The 24,647-nt window shown below is 38.8% G+C and overlaps 1 protein-coding gene and 1 pseudogene across 1 annotated transcript in view; both read right to left on the bottom strand.

The window, feature by feature from the left end:
* Window positions 1–1,246: 1,246 nt before the first annotated feature.
* Window positions 1,247–22,590, bottom strand: LOC131365858 (protein-glutamine gamma-glutamyltransferase K-like; annotated as a pseudogene).
* Window positions 22,550–24,647, bottom strand: part of LOC131365516 (protein-glutamine gamma-glutamyltransferase K-like) — a 12,470-nt gene continuing 10,372 nt past the window's right edge. Inside the window, exons 14-15 of the mRNA XM_058409115.1 lie at window positions 24,423–24,559; window positions 22,550–24,231 (exon numbers count right to left, since the gene is read on the bottom strand). Coding sequence (XP_058265098.1) covers window positions 24,087–24,231; window positions 24,423–24,559 — 282 coding nt within the window. The 3' untranslated portion in view covers window positions 22,550–24,086. The remainder of the gene's footprint in view (window positions 24,232–24,422; window positions 24,560–24,647) is intronic.

The following is a 24,647-nucleotide window of genomic DNA, read 5'->3' as shown; positions in this document are numbered from 1 at the left end:
CTTCCTCTTCCAACATGACTGTGCACCAGTGCACAAAGCAAGGTCCATAAAGACATGGATGACAGAGTCTGGTGTGGATGAAAATGACTGGCCTGCACAGAGTCCTGACCTCAACCCGATAGAACACCTTTGGGATGAATTAGAGCGGAGACTGAGAGCCAGGCCTTCTCGTCCATCATCAGTGTGTGACCTCACAAATGCGCTTCTGGAAGAATGGTCAAAAATTCCCATAAACACACTCCTAAACCTTGTGGACAGCCTTCCCAGAAGAGTTGAAGCTGTTATAGCTGCAAAGGGTGGACCGACGTCATATTGAACCCTATGGATTAGGAATGGGATGTCACTTAAGTTCATATGCGAGTCAAGGCAGGTGAGCGAATACTTTTGGCAATATAGTGTATGTATATATATATATATATATATATATATATATATATATATATATATATATATATATATATATATAAATTATATATATATATATATATATACATATATATATATATATATATATATATATATATATATATATATATATATATATATATATATATATATATAAATTCCTTTTTGCCCTTCCAGTCATGCATCTTAAACAGAGGGCGTGATATGATGAATGAAGAATTAACAAAAAGTCAAATCACACCCATGAACTTTAATTCCCCAGTAAGAACCTGACACACCTTTTTTAAACATAAGGATCTTAGATTAAAGTGAAAGAAATTTTTTAGTGACAGTTTTTTTTAATGTGAGCTTTGTTTTTAAACTAGCCCAGATATCAAAGCATTTGCATTAAACACATGTTCATATAATTAGGACAAACATAAGGCATTCCCTTTCTTGAGCTGGTTTATTACCAAACAGATTTAGTGCAAATAGCAGTGTGGAGAAAGAAAACCAGAGCAGAGCATACAAGCATAATACTATTTAACCACAATACTCTAATAAACATAATGAAAAATGACTAAATGTTTAAATGGAATTAATGTTCTTCAGTGAGTTCTACAGTCACTAATAAGAGTGTCATCAGCCAGTTATGTTACTGAAGCAACAGAGAGAAAACACTCAAGTGTCTACAGGATGATGTTTCAAACAGGAACTTGAGGTGAAAACTATTCTAAATGTTTCAAAGCTTTAAGAAAGGAAAATAATCACTTGCACCATGTCATCTGCATATTCTAGACCCATATATCAGACAGCAAGCAGTGTGTACTTTGGGATCGCGCTGAAGCTCCCCCGTGACATTTCACTTCTCCTTGACGACAATGTCGGCAGCACCGTGAACCTGTGTGAGCTGCTGACAGTCCAGAGAGGCTAGAAGCTTCCTCTGACAAGATAAAGTGGGAGTGAACTTCACCGTGTGTGTGATAGTCACCAGACTGGCCACATCACTGAATGAGAAAGAAAGATAGTCACAAGGTCAAAGGCAAATCTGTTTGGTTTTGTTTTGTTTTTGTTTTTTTAAATAAAACTCAAATTTTTACAAACAAAATTTAGAGCCTACTGAAATTAACTGGATATGAGTTCTACATGAAGTTAATGCTCAGCTTGGTTTACCCATAGACAATGTTTTTTGCTTTCAGCCAGCCCAAGCCCTCAATGCAGATCTTGACGCTCTTCAAGACGCGTGGCAGTGGATTCTTAAAAGTGATTTTAGCCACAATTTCTTTTCCCACTACAGCATCTCCTACAGTCTGGAAAGCAGAATTGCTAGTAAAGCATCATTAGGCTTCATCCTTTTGACCAGGTTTAGTGTAACATTATTATAAATTATTATAAAATTATTATTATAAGGAAACAATTTCCAGCATATAACACTGCTCTAGTAAAGTCTTGAGTCTGATTGGTCAGAAGGTCTTGACTGATTTTCTTTAAAATTAGTATAAACAGTAGATTTGGTTAGTTAGAAAGCCTTAATTCATTTTGTACTAATATCATCTAACAGTTGCAACTGTTGATATGGTAATATTCTGTATTTAATTTCTGTAAGAAAATGTTTGCGGAAGGAGTCTCCAATGTCAGAGCTTTGTAACAGTCAGTAAGTTTTCCTCCACAGGAAAGTCCTTAGGACTGTGGTTTCCTGGTAATAAATTTTAGGTCGTAAAAACATGAGAGACAGTAAAGAAAAGCTGGCAAGGGAAGGCCAGTTTACAGCTGCTATAATGTAAGTAAGAACAGGAAGTTATTGTTTTGGGGAAATGTAATTACTGACAAATAATTGACAATCTTTGGGGTACTAATGCACACTACACCATGTTCTTTCAAAGAAGAATTTTTGCATTTGATCTCTTTACCCAAGCTATATAATAAAATCCTACACTCAGGGAAGATTAAGAAGTTCCACATAGTGCTGCTTTAATCTCTGAAGTGAACTTTAACCTCTGTAAACAGAAAACATGGAAGTCACGTGAGGACGTACGGTGATGGTGAGTTTGGGCGTGAGCAGGCGGAAGTTGAACCGGGTCGCCAGAACCTGCTTGGTTTCAATGACATGTCCAAGCACGGTGAGCATCAGCGCCGCCTGGTCCACCAGCTGGTCCTTATACAGGTCATATGGAACAGTCCAATCTAGTGTGTGGACTAAAGAGGATCAGAAGAAAGACAAGAGGTGAGTGCACAGTTCAGACCTTGTTCAGGAACACAACAGATTTGAACATACAACCTTCCTGGGACTATTAATGTCTTAATGCATAGTAATTTCACACCTTCACTGGATTTGAGCTTTACCGCTATTTCATCCTTCTTCACAGTGCCCTTCATGGCCGTCACCTGGCAGTAGAGCTCAATACTGTGCTTCTCAGGGCTGCTGTTTTTCAGGGTGAATGACAGTTGAGCATCTTCACCCACCCACGACCCCTCCCCTTTCACAGCTACCATAAATGTGACATCGCTGGCCACAGGTCCGGGGTAAGTGTTAGGCTTGGAGCCATAGCGGGAAGCAGTTTCCACAGCAGCTCGCTCAGCATTAGACCCTAATGATGTGTAGCAGAAAGGTGAGACCACCCCCCAAAAAAATTTACTTTGTGATTTTGAAGAAAAGATTGTGAAGAAAAGACAATTGATGTGTGATGAGTTTTTTCACCTTCTGGGTGTTTGTAAAGGTGTGTGACGTCCTCTCTTCGATCAGACCCGACTCCCTTGGTGCTGATGTTGCAGCCTATGTAGCTCTTCTGAACGGAGGTCTGAGTGAAGGTGCCATCAGTGTTCCTCTGCCAGAAGATCCTGTCACTGTTCACCTACAAACACACAAACACATTCAACTACTACTATGCATGTGTGTGTTTGTGTGTGTTTCTATAAGCAAAGTTTCCAAATCAATTGTTTTGAAAGCTAAGAAAGCTTTTAATTATCCAATGAATACTAAATAAAAAAAACCCTAGATTCTAGTCCAGGCTTTTCCATTGGTTTTTGGATATGCCAAAGTCATGGGCACTGATCTTGCTATATAAGGTCTTGGGATCTTCTGAGAGTCTCTTCTAATGGCTCTATTGTTACTATATTTGAAAAGTGTACTTACCTCAGCGAAGACGGGGCATCGTATTTGACACTGACCAGTCCATCACAGATGGCCGACACAGGGGTGGGGCCACAGCAGAATGTTCTCTGACTCGTTTCTTGAGGCGTAGCATCTACCACCTGCCAACCCCCCATGCCAGCCGGTAGGTCAGGCCGAGCCATCCAGGATTCATTCCACACATGAAAATTCCTGCAGATGGGTTAACAGAGTTACTTTAAGAAAAAAAAACTTTTTCTGAGACATGCCCAGGCAATCTGATACACCATATATGCTGTTCAGGTTTGATTAGATGCCTTTCTTTTTGCTTTCAGAATGAATTACATTTCTGCACAAAATGATTGGGAAATGTGGGAAATGAGAAAGGTGTATGTTTGTACCAAATCGAGTCATTGTTGAGGCTCTCAATTGGCCTCCTTTTCTCATCAAAATACACATCCGTCGTCAAGGAAACATCTGTATCATGGGCAGAGTTGAAGTTTGTGATACAGCGAGTGGGAATGCCTAAACACCTGAGAACTGGGATTGGGTTAAGGGATACAGCGAGAATGAACAAACACAGAGAGAAAATGAATAAAATGGCACAATGTGTGAAAGAAAAATCCACAATTACAAAAACTAATCCAGTAACTAACACTACAGAACAACTTTGAGTGTCCACCTGTATTGGTGATCCCAGCAAAGACCCAGCACTGGCCATATTTAACAGGCTTTCCTTTAGTTTTGTGGTACTGTGTCAGAATTTCCACACTGCCGGTCCACAACATTGGAGAAGTCCCATTTGCATAGCTACTGGACCAATTCCCTACCACCACACCTTGATCATCATTAGAGTTGACCTAAAATCCAAATATAAATGTGTATACATCTATGCACGTAATATTTAAAAATAAAGTATTAATGTGGCATTAATAATGATTATACATTCACTAATATAGGCTCCAGGTTTTTTTAAATTATGACTGTAGAGACACTCACCATAGCTGAAACAACTCTGACAACATTAACAGGGTCTCCCAAACCTGAAGTGAGTGCTTGACTCTTCTCCAGAATGAACAGACATGCTGCGAGAATCCCATCAGCAAACTGCATGCACATACCATGACACACAGTCAAAAAACATACCTTGGTATTAAATTTGATAATGGGATGACATCACAGCACAATTTCCCGTCTATAAATACATAACTCTGAAGGTGAGTTGAGAATAAGAAGTTATTCACTGGAATGATGAAAGATGTAATACCTGTCCAAAGTTCCAGTTCCTGACTCCAATCTGACTGTCATTTCCATAGTAGATCTTTCCCACATCGTTCAGAACATACTCGTTCCTCTCGTTCTCTTTATCTATAAACACAGTGTCATCTGAAGATGACAGACAGGGTTGTTACACCAGAAAAGTGGAATCTCGTGATCCTATCATATTTCTGCCCAGACTTACCTTTACACCAGGGGTTAAACAGCAGGTAGATATCATTTTCAGGCTTGGGACTAAACCTGGTGCTTCCTTTAAGGTTCCATGTGATCACACTGAGCTTGTAGCGACCAATGGGAGCAGTAGGCGGGCTGCTGATGGACAGTTTTATCCTGGAGTCTTTCTGTTCGATAATCTTGGCTTGCCAGCGCTTGTTCTCCAACTTGTCAACTAGAGGAACAGTCACTAGGGTGCCTCGTGATAACATTGGCATAAGGCCTGTAACACACACGTGCACACACACACACACACAGAATATCCAATATTCTCCTTGAATATATAATCATGACTGGTGGTCTGTCAAGAAGTAAGCCAGGGTGAGTTCTGCCCACTGTGACTGTAGAAGGTATCTTGGTTGCTTGATGTGGCAAAAGTGGTCTTAGACAGAGCAACTGTCCCACCATACAACCCAGTCATGTAACATTTGCAGAAGGTGCAACGTCACTTCAAGTAAAGTTTTCATGCTTTTATCACCCGACCTAAGAGCAGCTCAAGGATATGGTTTCACATCATTCATTCATCCTTGTCAGGATCCTGGTGGTTCCTGGAAACACTTGGTAGAACCTTTTCCTTTGGGAACGTGCTAATCAGGCATATTCCTGTAGGCACTAGCCTAAGTGTCCAGTATTTTTATTAACCAAGAACTGAAATTTCAGGATGCACCTAAAATGCACTATAACCTTTACAGGTGAACTTAAATTGACCTACTCTGCACTTTTGAATGCACATGTCCAACTGTTCAGTGTTTCAGTACTTTACAGAACTTACAGAACTTGGTGTTCTCTAACAAGGTACTTAACGGCAAAATTCACATCTGGTGTTTGATCCATGAATCGACCAATACATTTTCTGGTTCAATTAGAATTGGTATTTAAACAGTCCTCTTCATCATGCTGTTCACATTTTGACATCATGAGACCATAAGACGACACCTAACAAGTGATCAACAATACCTCGCCATTGCGAGGCTTCAAACAGGATGTTCTCAGAGGGAAGTGGCCACTGAAGTGTCACAGAGTGTCATCAGCAGGTTGCGACAGAGATACAGAGAGACTGGAAGAGTCACAGAAAGGCATAGAAGTGGACATCCTTTGGCCACATCCCACGATGATGACCGCTTCACTGTGAACAGTGCCCTGCGGAACCGGATGATGAATGCCACTCAACTCCAGGCACATTTAAGGGAGGTGAGAGGCACCCAAGTGTCACGTCAGACCATTCAAAACCATTTACATTAGTGTGGTCTGTGTGCTTGACGACCTGCAAGGGTACCTGACTATACCATGTGGGAGATAATTTTGTAAATGAGGATATATGTGGTGTGTGTTTGATGTAGTGTGAAATAATCAGGGGACAGCAGGAGTGAGTTCTCAGGTAAGGTTTATTCGTTAGGTTGCTTGAGCTTGAGAACAATATAGGGTTTAACGCGGCATGTTGCCCTGTCACGGGCCTTGCACACAGGCTGCAAGGGCTTTGGAGAACAAACAGTTGTATCGATGATGTCAGTCTGGCAGGCTTTCTCTGGGGTACCGGGCTTTCCAAACTTGGACCAATCAATGGCAGAGACGCACCCTAGATTATCAGGGTCAATCTTCGCTCCACTGGTACCTTGAGTGGCAGTGATCTCATCATGAAGTAAACGCAGCGCGTGCTGGATGGCAATGGTGGTACCAGGTGAAATATCTAGAGTACATACGTAGAAGACAGCGGATAAATCAGAAAAGCCGTGAAGTGTAGAGTGTAATGTAGAAAAATAAAAAGAAAGGGTGTTGGCCCCTGAAGGACTGAGAACTTACCCATGCTGTCTCCTGAGGAAGAATGAGGTGTTGGAGAGAGTGAGGCCGAAGACAATACCACAGGTGGGGGCGGAAACGCCCAATTTTTAATATAATGATTTAGGAAAGTTTAATTATAATGGTATTCGAAAAGTTGTAAATTCAAAGATAATGGTGTAAAAAAGAACCTAAAAGGTCCAAAAAAGAAAAATGGGTGGGATTGGCTTGGCAAAGAACCAGTGACGTGTTGCATTGGAAAGATAAGGGAAATGTATATAAAGGCTGTAGTTGGAGTTCCCCGGGTAGAGGTTGTTGGGACGTTCATGCGTGAGCATCTCAATTCTTGTGTCAGCGCTGATTACAAAATAAAATCTCTTATCTGCATTCATCTAGTCTGCTTGATTGGCTTATTTAGTTTGGAGGCCTTACTAACTGTGAGTCTCACTCAGACTGAGCTGTCGGGTCAGTGTGGAGCTGGAGTCAGATTTTAGTAGTGAGTACAGTAGAATTTTATTCCACAACCACCAGGCCAGGGAGCATTTACGCTGGACGAGGGACCAGTGGGCCTCAGTGCTGTTCTCTGATGAAAGTCGATTCACGTTGAGCAGAAATGATGGCCACCAACAATGTTGGAGAAGTCAAGGAGAGTGCTATGCATCAGCCACTGTTGTGGTGGTGTTACAGTCTGGGCAGGTGTGTCTACTCAATACAGAACTGCCCTACATCTTGTGAATGGTACAGTGACAAGCCAATACTACCTGAATAACATCATTAATCCAGTCATTGTGCCCCTGCATGAACAACACAGGCCTAATTTCATCTTCATGGACAACAATGCTCCAGCTCATCGAGGTCGCATCATTAGGGAACGGCTGCTGGAGGCTGGGGTACCTCACATGGAGTGGCCTGCACTTTCTCCAGACCTGAATCCCATAGAAAACCTATGGGATCAACTGAGTCACCGTGTAGAGGCTCGTAACCCTGCACCCCAGAACCTCAATGACCTGAGGGCCGCCCTTCAAGAAGCGTGGAATGCCATGCCTCAGCAGACAATAAGTTGACTCGTGAACAGCATGAGACATCATTGTATGTAATTGAGCTGTAATTGATGGTCAAGGGCACACGACAAATTATTGAGACATTGACATTTCTTGTTGTGGTATACCCACCACTGTTGTTGGCTTTTGTTTCAATAAATTGTTTGAGATGAGGAAATCACCATTGCATGCTTCTACTTAAATGCCCTACTTTCATGATATAATATCACTGTAGCATGAACTTTTTACATTTTCTATAAATTTCACCCAAAAGCCAAATATCCTTAACTTTGAGTGGTGTATGTATCCTCCTGACAACCAAGAAAAAACATGTTTCCCAATTACTTTTATTATTAAGTTTCTCAGTTCTTTGGAAAGCAGTGAGTATACTAAAAACATATTTTTTGAAAAAGAAGCTTCTATTTTAAAAATATCATGTGTCCACTACAGTGTACATTCTGTAAAACTGAACCACTATGACAATAAGTAAATCCCAAAGAAAATACCAAAGTCAACATAAGAATTATGACTAAAGACATCACTGTTTTGTGGTGTAAATATGTTGGGACTTTGATCTATTTCTTATTTATGGAGTATGATATTTCAAAAAGCATTCCCCTTCTTTGAAACACAAAGGAACACCTTCCACTTAGTACACATCACATGTTTTGCTGTTACAACTAGGTCTGCGACACCTTGTACAACTAGGTCTGCATGTGCTTCATCCTGGGAGATTTGGCTGAGGGGAGTGTAGTCAGCTTCACTCTCACTGGAGAGTCCTATTTGGCCCTGAGTAATCAACTACTCACCGAAAGCAATTTGAATTCAAGGAACTTCAGTCTTATACTGAAGCCATGCATTGGTGATTGACAGATCAAAAAAGTGGAAAATTACATGCACTGTCCATTTCCGAGTGTAAGTGGCCATCCTGTAGAAACTTAGCATTCTGTCAGCCATGTCCACACCCCCCTTGCTGCTGTTGTACTCAGCAATTGTCAATGGTCTTGACACCTGGACAAACCTTTTGTCTTTCTTAGACCATCTACTGCGTGTGTCTTGAGGCTCAATGCCATAGGCAGAGGATAAGGCAACGATGAGGCAATGGCTTGTTGTCAAACCACTTAATGACTGCGAGTTCAGGAGAACTTCGTCTGACCACCATCTCAGATGCCACTCTTCCTTTTTTTTTGATGGTCTGATCCCCTGTAATGTTGCACTCTTTTGGAATTCTGTTCTTCATTAGAGTTCCAGTTCCTGCCAGCCCCTTCTCCATCAAGGCATCCAGGAGGTCAACAGTTGTAAAGAACCTGTCAAAGAACGGATTCGGCCAAATGAAGGACAGCTTGTTCTCCAGTGCCCCATCCTTCTGTGACTCTGAAGGTGGTCTTGCCTTGGTAGACCACAAAATATAAAACCGTACCACTTGGTGTGGCCAAGACAAACACCTTCAATCCAGTCGGGTATGGTTTGCCCGGTACATACTGGCGAATTGATGATCTTAATGGAATTTCTTAGTTTGTAGAACCAATTTCTGGTCATGGATTCCACCACTATTTGAACTGTTTGAGGTGTTTGAGGCCCAGTACATCTGAATGTTTGGATAACCTAGACAGGCCATGGGAGGATTATCCAGTTGGGGATTGAAACTTCATAAGTTAAAATTAGTGTCTCTATTTTCATTTATGAGTTTTTATTATACTTATAGTCTTTAAAATGAATTATTAGAATAAATGATTTTTGTTACATAAGTAATGTGAGTAATAACGTATAAGTGTAAATGTAAAGATTAACGCATGTTCGTAAGAATATAAAGTCAACATGTTCATTGTAGTCCTGGCCCAGAGTGGACGGCAACTGGACATGGACGGTTCTGCTTGCTCTGAATCTCCTGCCTCTGTTTGCCCTGTCTGAATTTCATTCACTGAGCTATCCGAGTCATATGCCTCTGCCTCAAACACTGCATCTTCATCTTCCTCAGAAGACAACTCAATATCTGAGTTTTCATCAACAATTCTCAGTAGAATTCTCTCTGTCTCTGACAATGAATCCCTTCCTGCTTATTTGAAAAAAAAATGAAAGCATTTGGACAGTATTTTATAGCCTGTGCACAACAGTGAGCTCCAGTTTTTTAAAAGCCCAAGATTGCCCTTCTTTGACAGGAGCGATAGAGCCGCATGCCTACAACTGGTTGGGAGTGTTTTTTTCTTTTAGGGACTCTGTTAGCACTTCCTGAAAGGCTTTTTTTCGAGAGTTTCCAATAGTGTGACATGCATAGTTTTGACAAAACATTTTTATTTGTGTCTTTCCTACATCCCACCATAGGCTAAGGCTCTTAAACACATTTTTTTTTCTTTTTCCAGTTTTCCCAAAACAATTTAAAACTATTACAAAAAGAAATATCCTGAAACATTTTAACATTAAAACGCCAGATGTACCTGGGCTTTGACCTTTGTTTCATGTTAAAAGCAACAGTAACAAGATGATGATCTGTAAAACCATTTGGAGTGATGTTAGTTAATCTATTGCTCCGCGCTTTTACTATATATAAACGATCTAGCCTGGCTCCACTCAGTTTGTTATCTGTAATTTTAATCCATGTGTATTGTCTTTCAACCATGTTTCTTTCTCTCCATATGTCTATTAAGTCAAACTCTGTAACTATTTTGGATAGAGCTGTACTGGATTGTCCCCCCCCCAAAAAAAAAAAAACCTATACACACATTTTCATTACAGTTTTTAAGAGCATTTTTTATTTTCATAAAGACTCTTTCTCTTTCTGAGCCATTAGTTGGAGCATATATATTGATAAAAACAAAAACACCATCATACTCAATCTCCACTAATAAAATTCTACCCTTTTTTGTTTTGTTTATAGATAAAAGCTTTACACTGAAGTTTTTTGAAAATAAGATGGCTACTCCTGCGCTGAGATTTGTCCCATGACTATACACTGCTTCACCTTCCCACCATTTTCTCCACTCAGTCTCATTCTCACTGTCTGTGTATGTTTCTTGTAAAAGCATTACATTTATGTGATTTATCTTATTGAACTGTGATAGTTTTGCTAGTTTCGCCTTGTCTCTACCCCCATTTATGTTAAGAGAGCCTATTTTTAAGTGCTCCATGAGAGAAGGGAAAAAGATGAAAGTAAAGACAGGAAAAGAAAGTTCAGTAAAAGAAAAGACACCCGGAGTGACTGATTCATTTTTTTGTTTTGTTACATCACAGTTTTGTCATTTTCCTTAGTCCTTTTCTTTTTGCTTAAAGCCTCATAGCTCGATTCACACTGTAACACAATCACTGATGCCATAAATTTCTCTACACCTTGAAAACAGTCCTTCACCCCTACTGTCTTTCCATATGTTTTGTCCAAGAAATGATTCATTTCGTGCAGTGAGTACAAATCATCATCTACAGATTCTACATCAGACATATCAGAGCCATCATTATCATCATCATCTTCATCATCTTAATGTCTCTATTTTCATTTATGAGTTTTTATTATACTTATAGCCTTTAAAATGAATTATTAGAATAAATGATTTTTGATCCATACAATACGTACCACGGAACCATTGTCTGAAGTGATCAAATGATCAGGAGTCAAACGATTAGGGGTCGTTTAAATACATAAGGAAATATTGTCGGAAACATGTTATGTGTTTTAGATACATTTTTTTATACACAAACGGAATAGATTTAATTGCGCTGGAGAACTTTCCGTAGCGCACGAGCGTCCGGTAGGAATGGCAGGGCATTTGAAATGGTGACTTTTGTTGTCAGAGCAACAATTCCAACGCTAGTCAGATCATTCAAGTCTTCTTTCTTTACGAATACTGTACCACTACTGCTTTGTTCATGTGGGAAGCCGACACTAGATTATCATAACCAACTAACCTCCCCATCAGCTCTAGTGCGTCCTCTAATGTCACACTCTCTCAGGTACACACCTGATGCTGTTACGGAGTGAGAGGCGCGGCACACAGGTTTGGAGAAAGCCACAGCGACTCTCTCCCTCTCAGCTCACATACGGACAGCTGATCAGCTCCTCACGCTCGGCTGGTGCAGGAACCAGGAAGAGAACACCAAAGCATGCCATCATCATCGACAAAATGACAAAAACCAATACTGCAGCACACACCATTTCACTCACCCTCTCACACACCCACTCTCACACACCTCTTCCCAGAAGCCAGTGGTAGTAGAACCAGACGCTCAGGTCATTCGGGTCTTCGAAGACACGATTCTGCATCAGTTCATATTCTAGTCACAAAAGAAGTGATATTTACCGTTAAACAAATGAGAAAGAAACGACATGCTCATGAATTCATGACTATTTGGAAGCCTTGACATGTTTATTATTTAATCGTATTCAATTCTGTACATCATTTCATTTTATTTCATTTCATTTTAAACTTCATTGCACATGTTCTTTTTCTTTTTCGGCGCTAAGTGTCCTGTTTTTTGTGTTGCCTTTTTGTACGCATTGTTTTTGCACGGTCTTGTCTTTGCACTGTTTGCACCTAGCTTTGCACCATCCACACTCTGCACTTCATGTGGCTAGGACAAAAACTTTGGTCCAAGCTCTGTGTTGTTGTTTTTTTGTATTTGATCTTTATGTTGTATGTTTATGTAGCACCAGGTCCTGGAGAAACGTTGTTTCATTTCGTCAGCTTTATGTGGTTCAAATGACAATAAAGCTTCTTGAATCTTGAATCTAACAGCTCACAACTTCCCTCTTCTGGACATGATGTGAAACTGACCCTGTGATACTTTCTGTATACATGTGTGTGTGTGTGTGTGTGTGTGTGTGTGTGTGTGTGTGTGCGTGCGTGTTTGTGCTCTGACCTTTGAGCAGCTGCTCCTCACACACTCTGAGTGTGTCTGTGTGTCTGAGTGAGGCCGTGAGCCGTGTGTGTTTTTGGCAGGCTGATTCTGGGTCAGATGCAGTGAAACTCTGGATGCCTTCATCACCAGGCAGCAGTAATCTCAACAGTGAACTGAGAGAGAGACTTTTTTTAAACATCTCTTTATTTACCAAAAGTTAAAGAACACCATTAGCGCAAGTTAAAATATGAAAGTAGAAAGAAACACGAACAATGACATGACGTAAGTAGATGAATATATAGACATAAGGAACTAATATGTAAGGAAAATAAAAAGAAAACAAAAAAGGAAAGAAAGAAAGAAAGAAAGAAAGAAAGAAAGAAAGAAAGAAAGAAAGAAAGAAAGAAATTTATATCATACAATGACAATTAAAAAAAATAACTCAAAACAAAAAAGCAGGAATTCACATTAAATTCACATAGGAATTAAAAGAGTTGCAGTCATTTTACTAGTTTAAAATACATTACTCTTGGACAACTGTTAAAAAGTAAAGAAGTGACTTTCAGAGTTTAAAAAAAAAAATTTAAAAAAAAACTTGGGCATGTCCAAAACATATGTAGAAGGCTTCCAGGAGCTTGCCTACATCTGTCACAAATAGGGTCTAGATTATAAATTTTGCCTATGAATGCTTGAAGGCAGGCGTGTTTCTAGGATTTGAAAACATCAGGGGCTGAGCCCAAAAGATCAGGGGCAAATTAGGGAGAAGGAGTAAGCAAGAATAACACGTTTGGAAAGAGCATTTTTATGTAATGTTCGCTGTAAAAAAATGTCCGTAGTTTTAACGGTGAAATACTGTAAAGTAGCAACGGTAAAAAACTGTAAATTATAAATCATGAAATTACCATGTAATTAACAGTTAAATACTGTTAATGTAAATACAAGAAGGTTTGATACTTTTGCATGACTGCTTTTTAAAAACTTTAACTTTTTTACCCTTCTGTTTTTGTTTTTTACAATAAATCACAATGATATGGTCAACAAGAATGTGTGTGTACCTCTATGAAAATAAACCATTTTAGGCCTGCCCTTGTCTCTCCCATTAATTATATTACATGATCATTTAGATTTTAATGACTCCTTTACATTCAGAGAGGACTATATATATATCATTTAAAAATATCATTTAATATAGGCCTATATTATGACCTATATGTTGAAAAACATAGTTTTTTGTTTGGAAGTTCAGACTTAATATTTTTCGGCTTTTCAGTTGTCCAGTATGTACCATTACGCTGCATAATACAAAGAAACAGTATTTTTAACAATCATATTGTGTTAAAATTTATTGCCTTTTGACATGTCCAATCAGTGCTCAAGACGTTACCTCACATGTGCCAGTGCCTTGGCGCTTTTGCCCTTTCAACTGGCGTTTTTTCTCAGGAACAGCAAACAACAGACCAACCTCAGTGAGCTGCTAATTTTTTCCTCACAAAGTCTGTCTGGTGAGTACAAATAAGCTCATTCTGTAAAATTAAAGTTCAATAATTGTTTTAATTATTTTAATACAGCTTTTGTGATGTAAAGCGTTTATTTAATTTTCTTATCTTTAACGCCATTATAACTCACATGACATGGACCTGTTGGCTGTCTAGATGGTAACGTTTTACGATTTTTTAATATATATCCTAACACATTGGAAATTAACGAATTCGCTCGTTTTTTTTATTTGAAAACGTGTGTAACGCAGTTTAGTAGTCTGGCGAGCCAAACTTCCTGTTTAAACGATATCTCACATTGTTTATTAGTTGAGTTCATTATGAGGAAGTTTTAAATATGCATTAAAATGTACACTTGCTGCTTTTGTAGTTTAACAGTGCAAAGTCTGAGGTGAATATGTTCTGCACTGCAGACTGCATTGTAACGAACCTCGCGCCATTTTCAGTTGTGTCGCAGTTGATTGCAAACAGTCGTTTTCCAAATACAGAGCATTTAAAAGTCATTTTTATCGGCGCCATAACAGCTCTACGACTGCTGTGACTGCATATGCAATGGTTAATACGGCCTTAACATGCAGTATGTCACTATGTAGTCATAGTAGTGCCAGGATGTGCCCAGTCTTGTTGCTCACTTAAAGAACCATATAAAGGAAGGTCATGCAGTTTACTGTCCAGTGAGAGGGTGCTTTTCAAATCAAGTCCCCTTTTACCTCTCATATGTCTAGGAAGCACAGGAACTGTTCAGTTAACAGCATTAATGAGTCACATCAGCCTTCTGCATTTGAGATACCGGCTGTTTCAACTGAGCAATTTCCTGCTGACCTGGATCCAAATACAGGCGAGTCAGAAGTAAGTGAAATGGGCTCAATTCCAAATTTTGACGATTTGTATTTGAGAAATATTAGCCTTTTTTATCTGAAATAACAAGGACAGTTTCTTCTTCCAGCTTCTACATCTACAATACAAAATATTGTAGATGAGATGCAAAATATTCACGAATTGGGACAGACATATACTTTTAGTAAGCTACATTCACTTTTGCAGAATTTGTCATTACCCAATGAGACAATTTCTCAAATCTTTGCTACTGTGAAGGAATCAGACTTGTTTTCTGTGTGTCATAAAGGACCTATGCGAACAGAGTATTCAAGAAGTCAGACCTTTAAAAAAGTATTCAAATATGTTGAACCAAAAAGAATACTTTTAGGTAGAGATGAGAATCGGACAGAGCAATTTGCATACTATGTACCTGTGAAAGACACATTGAAGTGTCTGATTCAAATTCAGATTTTGGGAGGAATTGCATTTCAATGCACTTGCCTGAAAAAAACTCTAGTGATGTACTTTCTGATTGCACAGATGGCCAAATACTGAAGTGCAGGGATTTCTTTCAAGACAATCCAAGCCTCCAGCTACTGCTCTGTCAGGATGCTTTTGAGGTGGTTAACCCTTTAGGGTCTGCACAAAAAAAAACACAAAATTTTGGCTGTATACCTCTCTCTTGTTAATTTGCCAACTCATCTCAGGTCAAACACAGAACAGAATGGCAGCTGGTTATGTTGTGCAGAGAGAAAGACTTTAAAGACTTCGGCCATGAAAGTGTTTTCTCTGAGTTAGTAGCAGACCTGAAAAACCTTGAGGAAAAAGGAATTACTTTGTCAGATCAGTCTGTTATAAAAGGCATTCTTTACTGCATTGCTGGAGACATTTTAGGATCGCACTGCATTGGTGGATTCACCGAAAATTTAGTCAGTCTAGCTATTTTTGCAGGTACTGTTTAATTACTAAAGAAGAATTCCAGAGTGTTGACCCAAATTTATGTGGTCCGCTACGCACTGTTGAGGGCTTCAGTGCTGTTGCTAACCAATTACAGACCGAAAATGAAACAGTTCAAGGCATAAAGTTTGATTCAGTTTTCAACTCTTTGAAGAACTTTAAAGTGTGCCAACCTGGCTTGCCACCTTGCCTAGGTCACGACATTTTCGAAGGCGTGTTGTCTTATGATGTTGCTCTTTACGTCAAGTACGTTGTTAAGAAGAAGTGGTTTACTTACCCAATTCTTAACCGTCGAATCAGGCAATTCAAATATAATGGCTCTGATGCTTTCACAAAACCTTGTGAAGTCACTTCTCATGGACCTAAGCTGGCAGGTCAGGCCATTCAAAATTGGAATTTTTTACGCCTTCTTCCTGTTATACTTGGTGATACAGTGTTGGATCCTTCAGATAAGGTTTGGCAATTAACTCTACAGCTAAAGGACATTGTTGAACTGATTTGCGCTCAGAAAATTTCAGTGTCACAGGTAGCTTATTTGGAGGTTCTTATCCAAGAATACTTGGCGTCTAGAAAAGCAGCCTTTCCGGAAGTAAATCTTAAACCAAAACATCATTACCTGCGACACTATCCAGGTCTGATACTCAAATTTGGCCCATTGATCAGATGGACAATGAGATTCGGAAGTAAGCATAGTTACTTCAAAAGATGTACCAGACATTTGAAGAATTTAAAAATTTGTATCACACCCTTTCTGAAAGGCACCAGTTGTTTCAGGCCTATTTGACAGCTGGGTCTTGTCCCCCATTCTTGCATATGAAAGATAGTTCTCCTTTTTATTCTGAGCTTTACAGTGAAACTGTCAAAGATGCAGTCAGTCAGTTCAGCTTTAGTGAAACAGAACCAAGGGTTTCTGTGGAAATACAGTATAAAGGAACTGTATACAAAAAGGGCCAACTGTTTGTCATTACAAATGAGGAGACAGTCTTTCATTGTTATCACATTGGATTGGATTGGTAATTGATGCTAATAATAAAATAATACAAACCAAACTGATATTTTTTGCATCATAATATTTCACTGCCTGTTGTTTGCACAGCTGAATAGACCTGAAAAAGACTGACTCACCCCACATGTTGAAGGTATAGTTGACCAAATAATGACATTTTTGTCATCATTTACACACCTGTATGAGTTTCTTTCTTCTATTGAACGTAAAAGAAGATATTTTGAAGAATGTGTATAATCAAATGTGCTAAGAAAAAAATACTTTGAAAGTCACTGGGCACCAGTAACATTCTGCTTTTTTGGAAAATACCTTTTATGTTCAAAATAAGAAAGAACTGTTTCTGTAACTGTTTCATGGTGTATAAATGATAACAGAAATTTCATTTTTGGGCCAAATATATCTTTAATAAATTTTAGAGACACCAAATTAATTATTTTCTCTGTTTCAGTCATGGGTGAATCAGAGCAAAGCAATGTAATCAGAGCAATTGCTGAGTTACTCAAAGATATTTCATCCTTGGTGCTGCAATCTACTATTCATGCTGAGCATCGAACAAAAGATTACAACTCAGCACATTTCTACATTCATCGCAGTAATGTGGATGATGTTTGGCAGTTACTACTGTTTTAACATCCATTACCCTTTGGAACTGGGTTCTACTCTTGAGTTCATGCAAAGGTAGGCATTAAACCAGTTCTTTTACACAAAATTGTTATAGCACTTAACAGTAAAGTCTCATTTGTTAACATTAGGTAATGTATTTACTAGGGATGCCACAATACTCAATATAATATTGAACCGTTCGGTACAACCTCCACGCTTCAATACACATATGTGAACAGTGGTTTTTCGGTTTTTCCATAAAACAGTAATAACCATGTTTTTTTATTACTCTCTGAACCGCCTGTTTGTGTTTGCCTGTACTGTATGTCTATGCGCTGAGACAGACACGCCTCCCCACGAGTAAATATCCAATCAGTGAGCGCTAAAGTTAGGAGCGGTAACCATGCTTGCGATGCTGGTGTCAGATTTCACTCTAAACCTGTAGAGCGGTGAAGCGAGACAAATATAAGGAAGAAGCTCCGTCTTTCAAATCTGTGGTGTGGGAACATTTTGGATTTGTTGTTGACTATGATGGCGATGAAACTAAAATGCTAAACAAAACAAATGACTGCGTTTAAGCAGTGTTACACATGAGTTACATACTGACATGGAAATACTTCCAACATGACCACACATCTGCAGCTCCATCACCCAGAGATATCACTGTGTGGAAGCAGGATGGCAGAGCAGGTAACACAGGAACCCAAAAAGCAACAGTCCCCTATCTGATTCCTTCCATCATTCAGACACAACTGGTTCCGAGAGACACAAAAAATAATTATAACATCATAATTGCTAAAGATTTGCAGCCATTTTCTGTGATCGGTGATGTGGGCTTTTGGCAACTAAAAGTGCTCGAACCGCGTTACGCACTACCGACACGTCCTTTTTTCCTGATCGCTACGAAAAAACGCACAAAAAAATCTAAAACCAATTGGCTAAAGTGCAAAGCCTTGCTCTCTTGCGGGCAACAGAGAGTTGTCTCACCCTGACGGTTCATTACATAGCGGAATGGGAAAAAAAGAGCACAACTAAAACCAGTTTTTTTTTCTTCTTAACATACTTACTGTTCCTGTCACCTAAGCAAAGAATAATGGAAAAAAAACTTTAATTTGCCAATCCACCCGAACCGAAAACCGTGGTTAAAAACCGCAGTACGTATTGAACCATGGGTTAACTGTATTGTTGCATCCCTAGTATTTACTAAACTGAACTAACAATGGGAATTACGTTTGTAACAGTTTAATGTTTGTTTTTGTTAGAAAAATACAGTTGTTCATTGTTTATTCATGTTAGATCAGTACATTAACTGATGTTGAAAGTAAGTAAGATTAATAAATTCTGTAGACGTTCAATCTTAGTTCATGTTAAAGGGTTAGTTCACCCAAAAATTGTCATTACAGGATTAGTTCACCTCCAGAATAAAAATGTACTTATAATTTACTCATCCCCATGCAATAAGGTGTTCATGTCTTTCTTTCTTCAGTTGCAAAAACATTAAGATTATTGAGGAAAACATTCCAGGATTTGTCCAAATTGTCATTTTGTTGCAGATTCAAAGATCCCAGCTGAGGAATAAGGGTCTTATCTAGCAAAACGATTGGTTGTTTTCTAAAAGAAAAGAAAATCTATATATTTTTTAATCACAAATCCTTGCCTTGCATTATGAGATGAGTGTCACACGTCACGTAATTCCAATGAAATTCACTATATGGAGAAAATCCTGGAATGGGGGTGAGTACATTTTCAGTAAATTATTACTCTGGAAGTAAACTACTCCTTTAATTACTCACCCTTATGTCATTCCAAACCTGTAAGACTTTTGTTCATCTTCGGAACACAACTGAAGATATTTTTAATGAAATTTGAGAGATTTCTGTACCTCTATTGACAGTCTCTGCAACTAGCACTTTCAAAGTCCGGACAGGTAGTAAAGACTCCAGTGGATTCATCTCAAATTATGAAGTGTCATGGTTGCTTTGTTTGTGCAAAAGAACATAATTTACTACTTTTCATTTTTGGGTGTACTAGCCCTTTCATTGAAATTGCTAACTTAAGTTAACAAATGATACCTTATTGTAAAGTGTTACAGAAATGTTCACCCCAACATTACATGGTGAAAAAATGACATTCTAAATCCATTCTGAGTTCTGCCGATCACAAAGGATATATTTTCAAGAATGTTGCAATGCTGATTTCCATAAGATTTAATTAATAAATGACATTGTTTACAGTAATACTCTCTACAAATGTTTTGTTGTGGTTAAAGGTATATTTTCACCCAAAAATGAAAATGTCATTTACTCACCCTCAAGTGGTCCCAAAACTATGAATTTCTTCTGCTAAACACAAAATATAATTTGAAAAATATCAGTAACCAGGCAGTTTCAAGTCCCCATTGAATTCCATAGTATTTTTTTGCTCATATTATGGAAGTTAATGGGCTCCAGTAACTGTTTGGTTACTCACATTCTTTGAAATGTCTTTTATGTTCAACTGAAGAAGGAAACTGTTACAGGTTTGGAACAACTTGAGGGGGAGTAAATGATGACAGAATTTATTTTTTGGTTAACTAACCCTTTATTTCTATATTTGAGGGCAACATTCAGTCATTACCTTCTCTTTTTCAGGTGCTTCTTCTGCATAAACCCAGGGAAGGGCACCAAAGTTGAATCAAGGAAAAACAAAAAACAGCTCTCAGTGAACACCCGAGTCCTTACACTTATAGCAGACCTTGCTGATCACAAATGGAGAGCAGATTAAGATTGGACAGAACCTTTTTTTGACAGATGTCTGAAGATTATGTTGACAGTGATATTACTTTTCAAATTTGAGTTATCTAGATTTACACTGGAAGATGCTTGAACTTTTAAGGTTGAAAATGACTTAAGTACTTTACTCTAAAAAACCTTTTTTTTTGCCAAAATTCTGTTTTGTACTATACCAGTAATGATTGGAACAGCTAACAAAACATTGTGACTACCTAAAATAAAGTGTCACCTGTTCACTAATATTTAGTAATAATATCTATACATATTTTTTTTCCTTGCATTTCCTTATTTGACCTGTTTGAAAAAAAGGAATTTCTAGAGTGTGTTAAAAGAGACTTTGTGTGAAATGAAGGTTCACCCTGCGAGGTTAATTAAGGAACACTGCACTAGTTATTTGAAAGCAGTGAGTCTAATAAAAGCTTATAAAAAAAACAGAATTGTCATTTCTAGAGGGAGGATGGCATGGACGCTGCTAAATATAAAGATAATGATGCGAGGGGTGTGTGTGTGGGGGGGGAGGCTTTAAAAATAGTCATTATATACAAGTCACTTGTATGTGTATTTGGTCATCCTTGTAAAGTTTTCAGGTGTTGCTTCATAAGAAATCGTTCTTAAAAACAAGAATACTTTATTTTGTCAGAACCGGTGATGCAGTTGTGTTTAAACTTCAGCAGATTCAACAACCTATAAACAAATTTCAAACTTTCTAGATTTCTTTATTTCTTCCACATCTCAAAGGATTTCTTTCAAATACACGTCAAAGAGTCAACTCAAAGATCCGACTCAGAGTCGAATACACTGATAATCGAACTGGAAATTAAACATGGTATGGCATTTGTACTATTAAAGCTCTTTTTTTTTTTTTTTTTTTTTTTTTTTTTTACCCTTTGGACAAAAAGCTCACATTCAGATTTTTGTGAATAAATCAGAAGCCAAAATGTGGTCAATCCTCAGTAAAACCTCATCATGACTCAGAGACTCTGATCTCATGGAATAAATCAGGAAAGCACTTGCTGTCGTAAGCGCATGACGACACTCGGATACAGGTACAGGTACGGTGGAGCAAAACTCGGTGATGATGCATTACTTCCAGACAGATTACTCAAACCGAGGGATAAAGCAAAATAAAGAGCTGAATGACAAAATAAACTGAAGTAAAGAGCTGATACACTGCGCAGACTTGTTCATGTGTCACTTAAATATTCTTCAGCAAACAGCGTCGGTGGAGAAGCTTTGTTTAATCAATCACTTTTCACAAAGTTAAAGAAATCAAAATGAATAAATTGGACACCGTATGTAGCGTCTAAGGGATTTACGCACTTCCAGGTTTGCTTTCCAGGACTTTTAACACTAATTAGCACACAGTTCTATAAAGATATAAGTTCTGAAAAGATCTATTAAGTGAAGTGTAAGGGTAAATTAAACATGTCTTTTTTAATTACCATGTATATCATGGATACATTCACAAAAGAGGCACCAACATAAAATTAGGCAGGCGGTCATAAAGTTATGGTTGATCAGTGTATATCTACTATATATATATATATATGTATAATGTATTGTAGCACACTGAGCAGAGACAGAGAACAACACACAGAGCCAGGCAGCATGTCAATGCCAGCTTTTAATCACCAACAACAAAAAAAGGCAAGGAAGGAAATTATGGAGGAATGATTGAAGAAAAGGGAAAAAAGTCAGTTAAGGCAATTCTTTCCCTGAAACAGCATGAAGAAGCAGGCAGCAGGGTCCTGACCAGGCCTGATGACGTCAGGAGATGCCTGGTGCAGACCCAGGAAGGAAGCTGGGCATCAGCAATACCACACGGAGCTTCTCTCAGTCCAACCTGCCTAGAAACACCACATATAGCATCTATTAATCCAGTAGGAGGTGCTCCTCACATTGCATGGCCGGCAGAGCCAACTTCTCTGCTGTGTTGCTCTGCTGGAGGGTGAAGGCTTTAAGGGCGCTTCTGATTGGCCCAGAGTATTTTGGCGCGCTTTCTCCCACTCCGCCCTGCGCGCTAATTTAGCGGAGCTGGCCGTGGTGCTGATCTGATTCCTCTGTGCGCTGGCGCCGCTGTCCAGGGTGCTGAAGCGCCGCTGTGTGTGTTTTTCTGGGAAAGGAGGCGAGGAGCGGAGTGTGCGTGCGGCGGCGGGCGCGGCGCCGTCACAGTATATACTAGGTGTAATAAAAGGTGTAATAGGAATAAAAGGTGTGGGTGAAGTTGGAATGAAATGCCAGCGACAAAGCAAACAAGGTCATGAATGAAATGTTCTTACACAGTGTAATAAGCGTAACAGCCGGTCGTCATAGAAACAAAGCTTGAATGAAGTACACGATGTGATTATTTACCATTTCAACTTACCATTACCATTTAACTTCAGCAGTGATGACGGAAAAAATTAAGAGATGAATGTTGCAGAGACACGCAAGAAGCATATCATAACATCTGAGAAGGTACAAGCTAGTGTGAGTTTTGTCTTCTATGAACTATTATTAAACATAATATAATATTATGTATAATATTCATAATATTATGAAACAAAATTTGTTTCAAATGTATGTTCTTTTTCATCCAAAAAATATTACAAACTGGATAAAGTCTCATAAGATCAAATAGAGTAGAATTTAAAGAGGTCTTGAATTTAAAGAGTGTAAAAAGCTTATTAAAGCTTATGCAGAGGAGAGATAATGGTAAAGTAACACTGAATAAAGTATCTTAAAAGTATCTTATGTAGTCCAAGTAAACACCATTATTTGAAGGGGTATGAATGATTATGGGACTGAGAACGTGACCTGGAGGCCTGGATGGGTTCTGCTTTGTGCCACACCCACTAAAGAAGACTGTATTATTACTAGAGAGTAGATGATGGGTGGTGGTGGTGGGTGTGGAAAGTACATTACTAGAGGAAAAACAGATAGATGGAAAGAATAAGGAGGTTACTACTAGGAGTCTATTTCATTCATTTATAGGGCCAGAAAATGAAGTTTCCTCTTGTTTTTATTGTGTCCATGTAGATAATTGAGTGTCTGTCATGTTCCACACCACAGTGGAGGTTAATATGAAGCTCATATGAAAGTAGACACTCAGGACTTTAAGAAATTGTAGTGTTTTAGAAGTATTTCTATCCTTTATATCAGAACCAGCATTAACTTCTTCAGTCAATTTGAACAACAGTAGCTCATCTGTTGGATTGGATCACATGGTCCAGCCTTCGCTCCCCACGCCCATCAATGAGCCTTGGCTGCCCATGACCCTGTTGCCGGTTCACCACTGTTTCTTCCTTTGACCACTTTTGATAGATACTGACCACTGCAGACCGGGAACACCCCACAAACTCAAATCTTGCCCATTTTTCCTGCTTCTAACACATCACCTTTGAGGATCAAATGTTCACTTGCTGCCTAGTATCCCACCCACTAACAGGTTCCATGATGAGGAGATCATCAGTGTTATTCACTTCACCTCTCACTGCTCACAATGTTATGTCTGATCAGTGTAAATATACTGTATATGTATATAGACACACTATATAGAAAACAAAATCCACAAAAGTCTCAAAGGTAAACAATTAAAATCTATTAAATCTATTAAAAGTCCCATAAAAACAACCAAATAATAAAGAAAAAAATTAATTGTTCTTTTCCTTTGTACTTTCTTTAAGATTTGTTGAAAAAATAAGCAATAAGCAGTGATTATTAATCAGAACCCAAATACCATAATTATTATAATAATCCTTTCTCACTTAAGCACAGCACCAGCTATACGAATGCACAGCGTCTTTGAATTTAAGCTCCCGTGTGTTTTCACTTCTCCTTGACGAGGATGTCGGCAACGCCATAAACCTGCATGAGCTGCTGACTGTCCAGAGAGGCGAGAAGTTTCCTCTGACCAGATAAAGTGGGAGTGAACTTCACTGTCATGGTGACTGGTGCCAGACCATCAATGTCCCTGAGGGTGAAGGAAAGATTGCATCAACACCAGAAGCAAAAATGAGAAATAAAATGGTGAAATTGATATAATGACATCAAAAAAGACCGTTTTTTTAAGCTTAGCTCTAAAGATGTTAAGCTCTGAACCGTGTGGATCAGGGAAGAGGTTGGTTCACTGAAATGAAAATGCTGAACATGTGCAGGGTTTACCCGAAGGAGAGCACTTTTGTCGCCTGCAAGCCCAAGCCCTCGATGCGCAAAGTGGCTCTTTTCAGGGTGCACTCTAAAGGATTCTCAAATACGATTTTAGCTGCCATTTCTCTCCCCACCACAGCATCTCCTACAGGCTGGAAAACAGAATTGCATACACAAAAGTGTTCATCAACGTGTGGGTCTGATAATTGCTTTTGAAAAAGCAAAGCAAGAGCAAAGAGT

Source organism: Hemibagrus wyckioides, linkage group LG15 (assembly GCF_019097595.1).
Source record: "Hemibagrus wyckioides isolate EC202008001 linkage group LG15, SWU_Hwy_1.0, whole genome shotgun sequence".
NCBI classification, from domain to species: Eukaryota; Metazoa; Chordata; class Actinopteri; order Siluriformes; family Bagridae; genus Hemibagrus; species Hemibagrus wyckioides.
The sequence above is the reverse complement of the archived record's forward strand: the minus strand, read 5'-3'. Positions and strand labels throughout refer to the sequence as shown.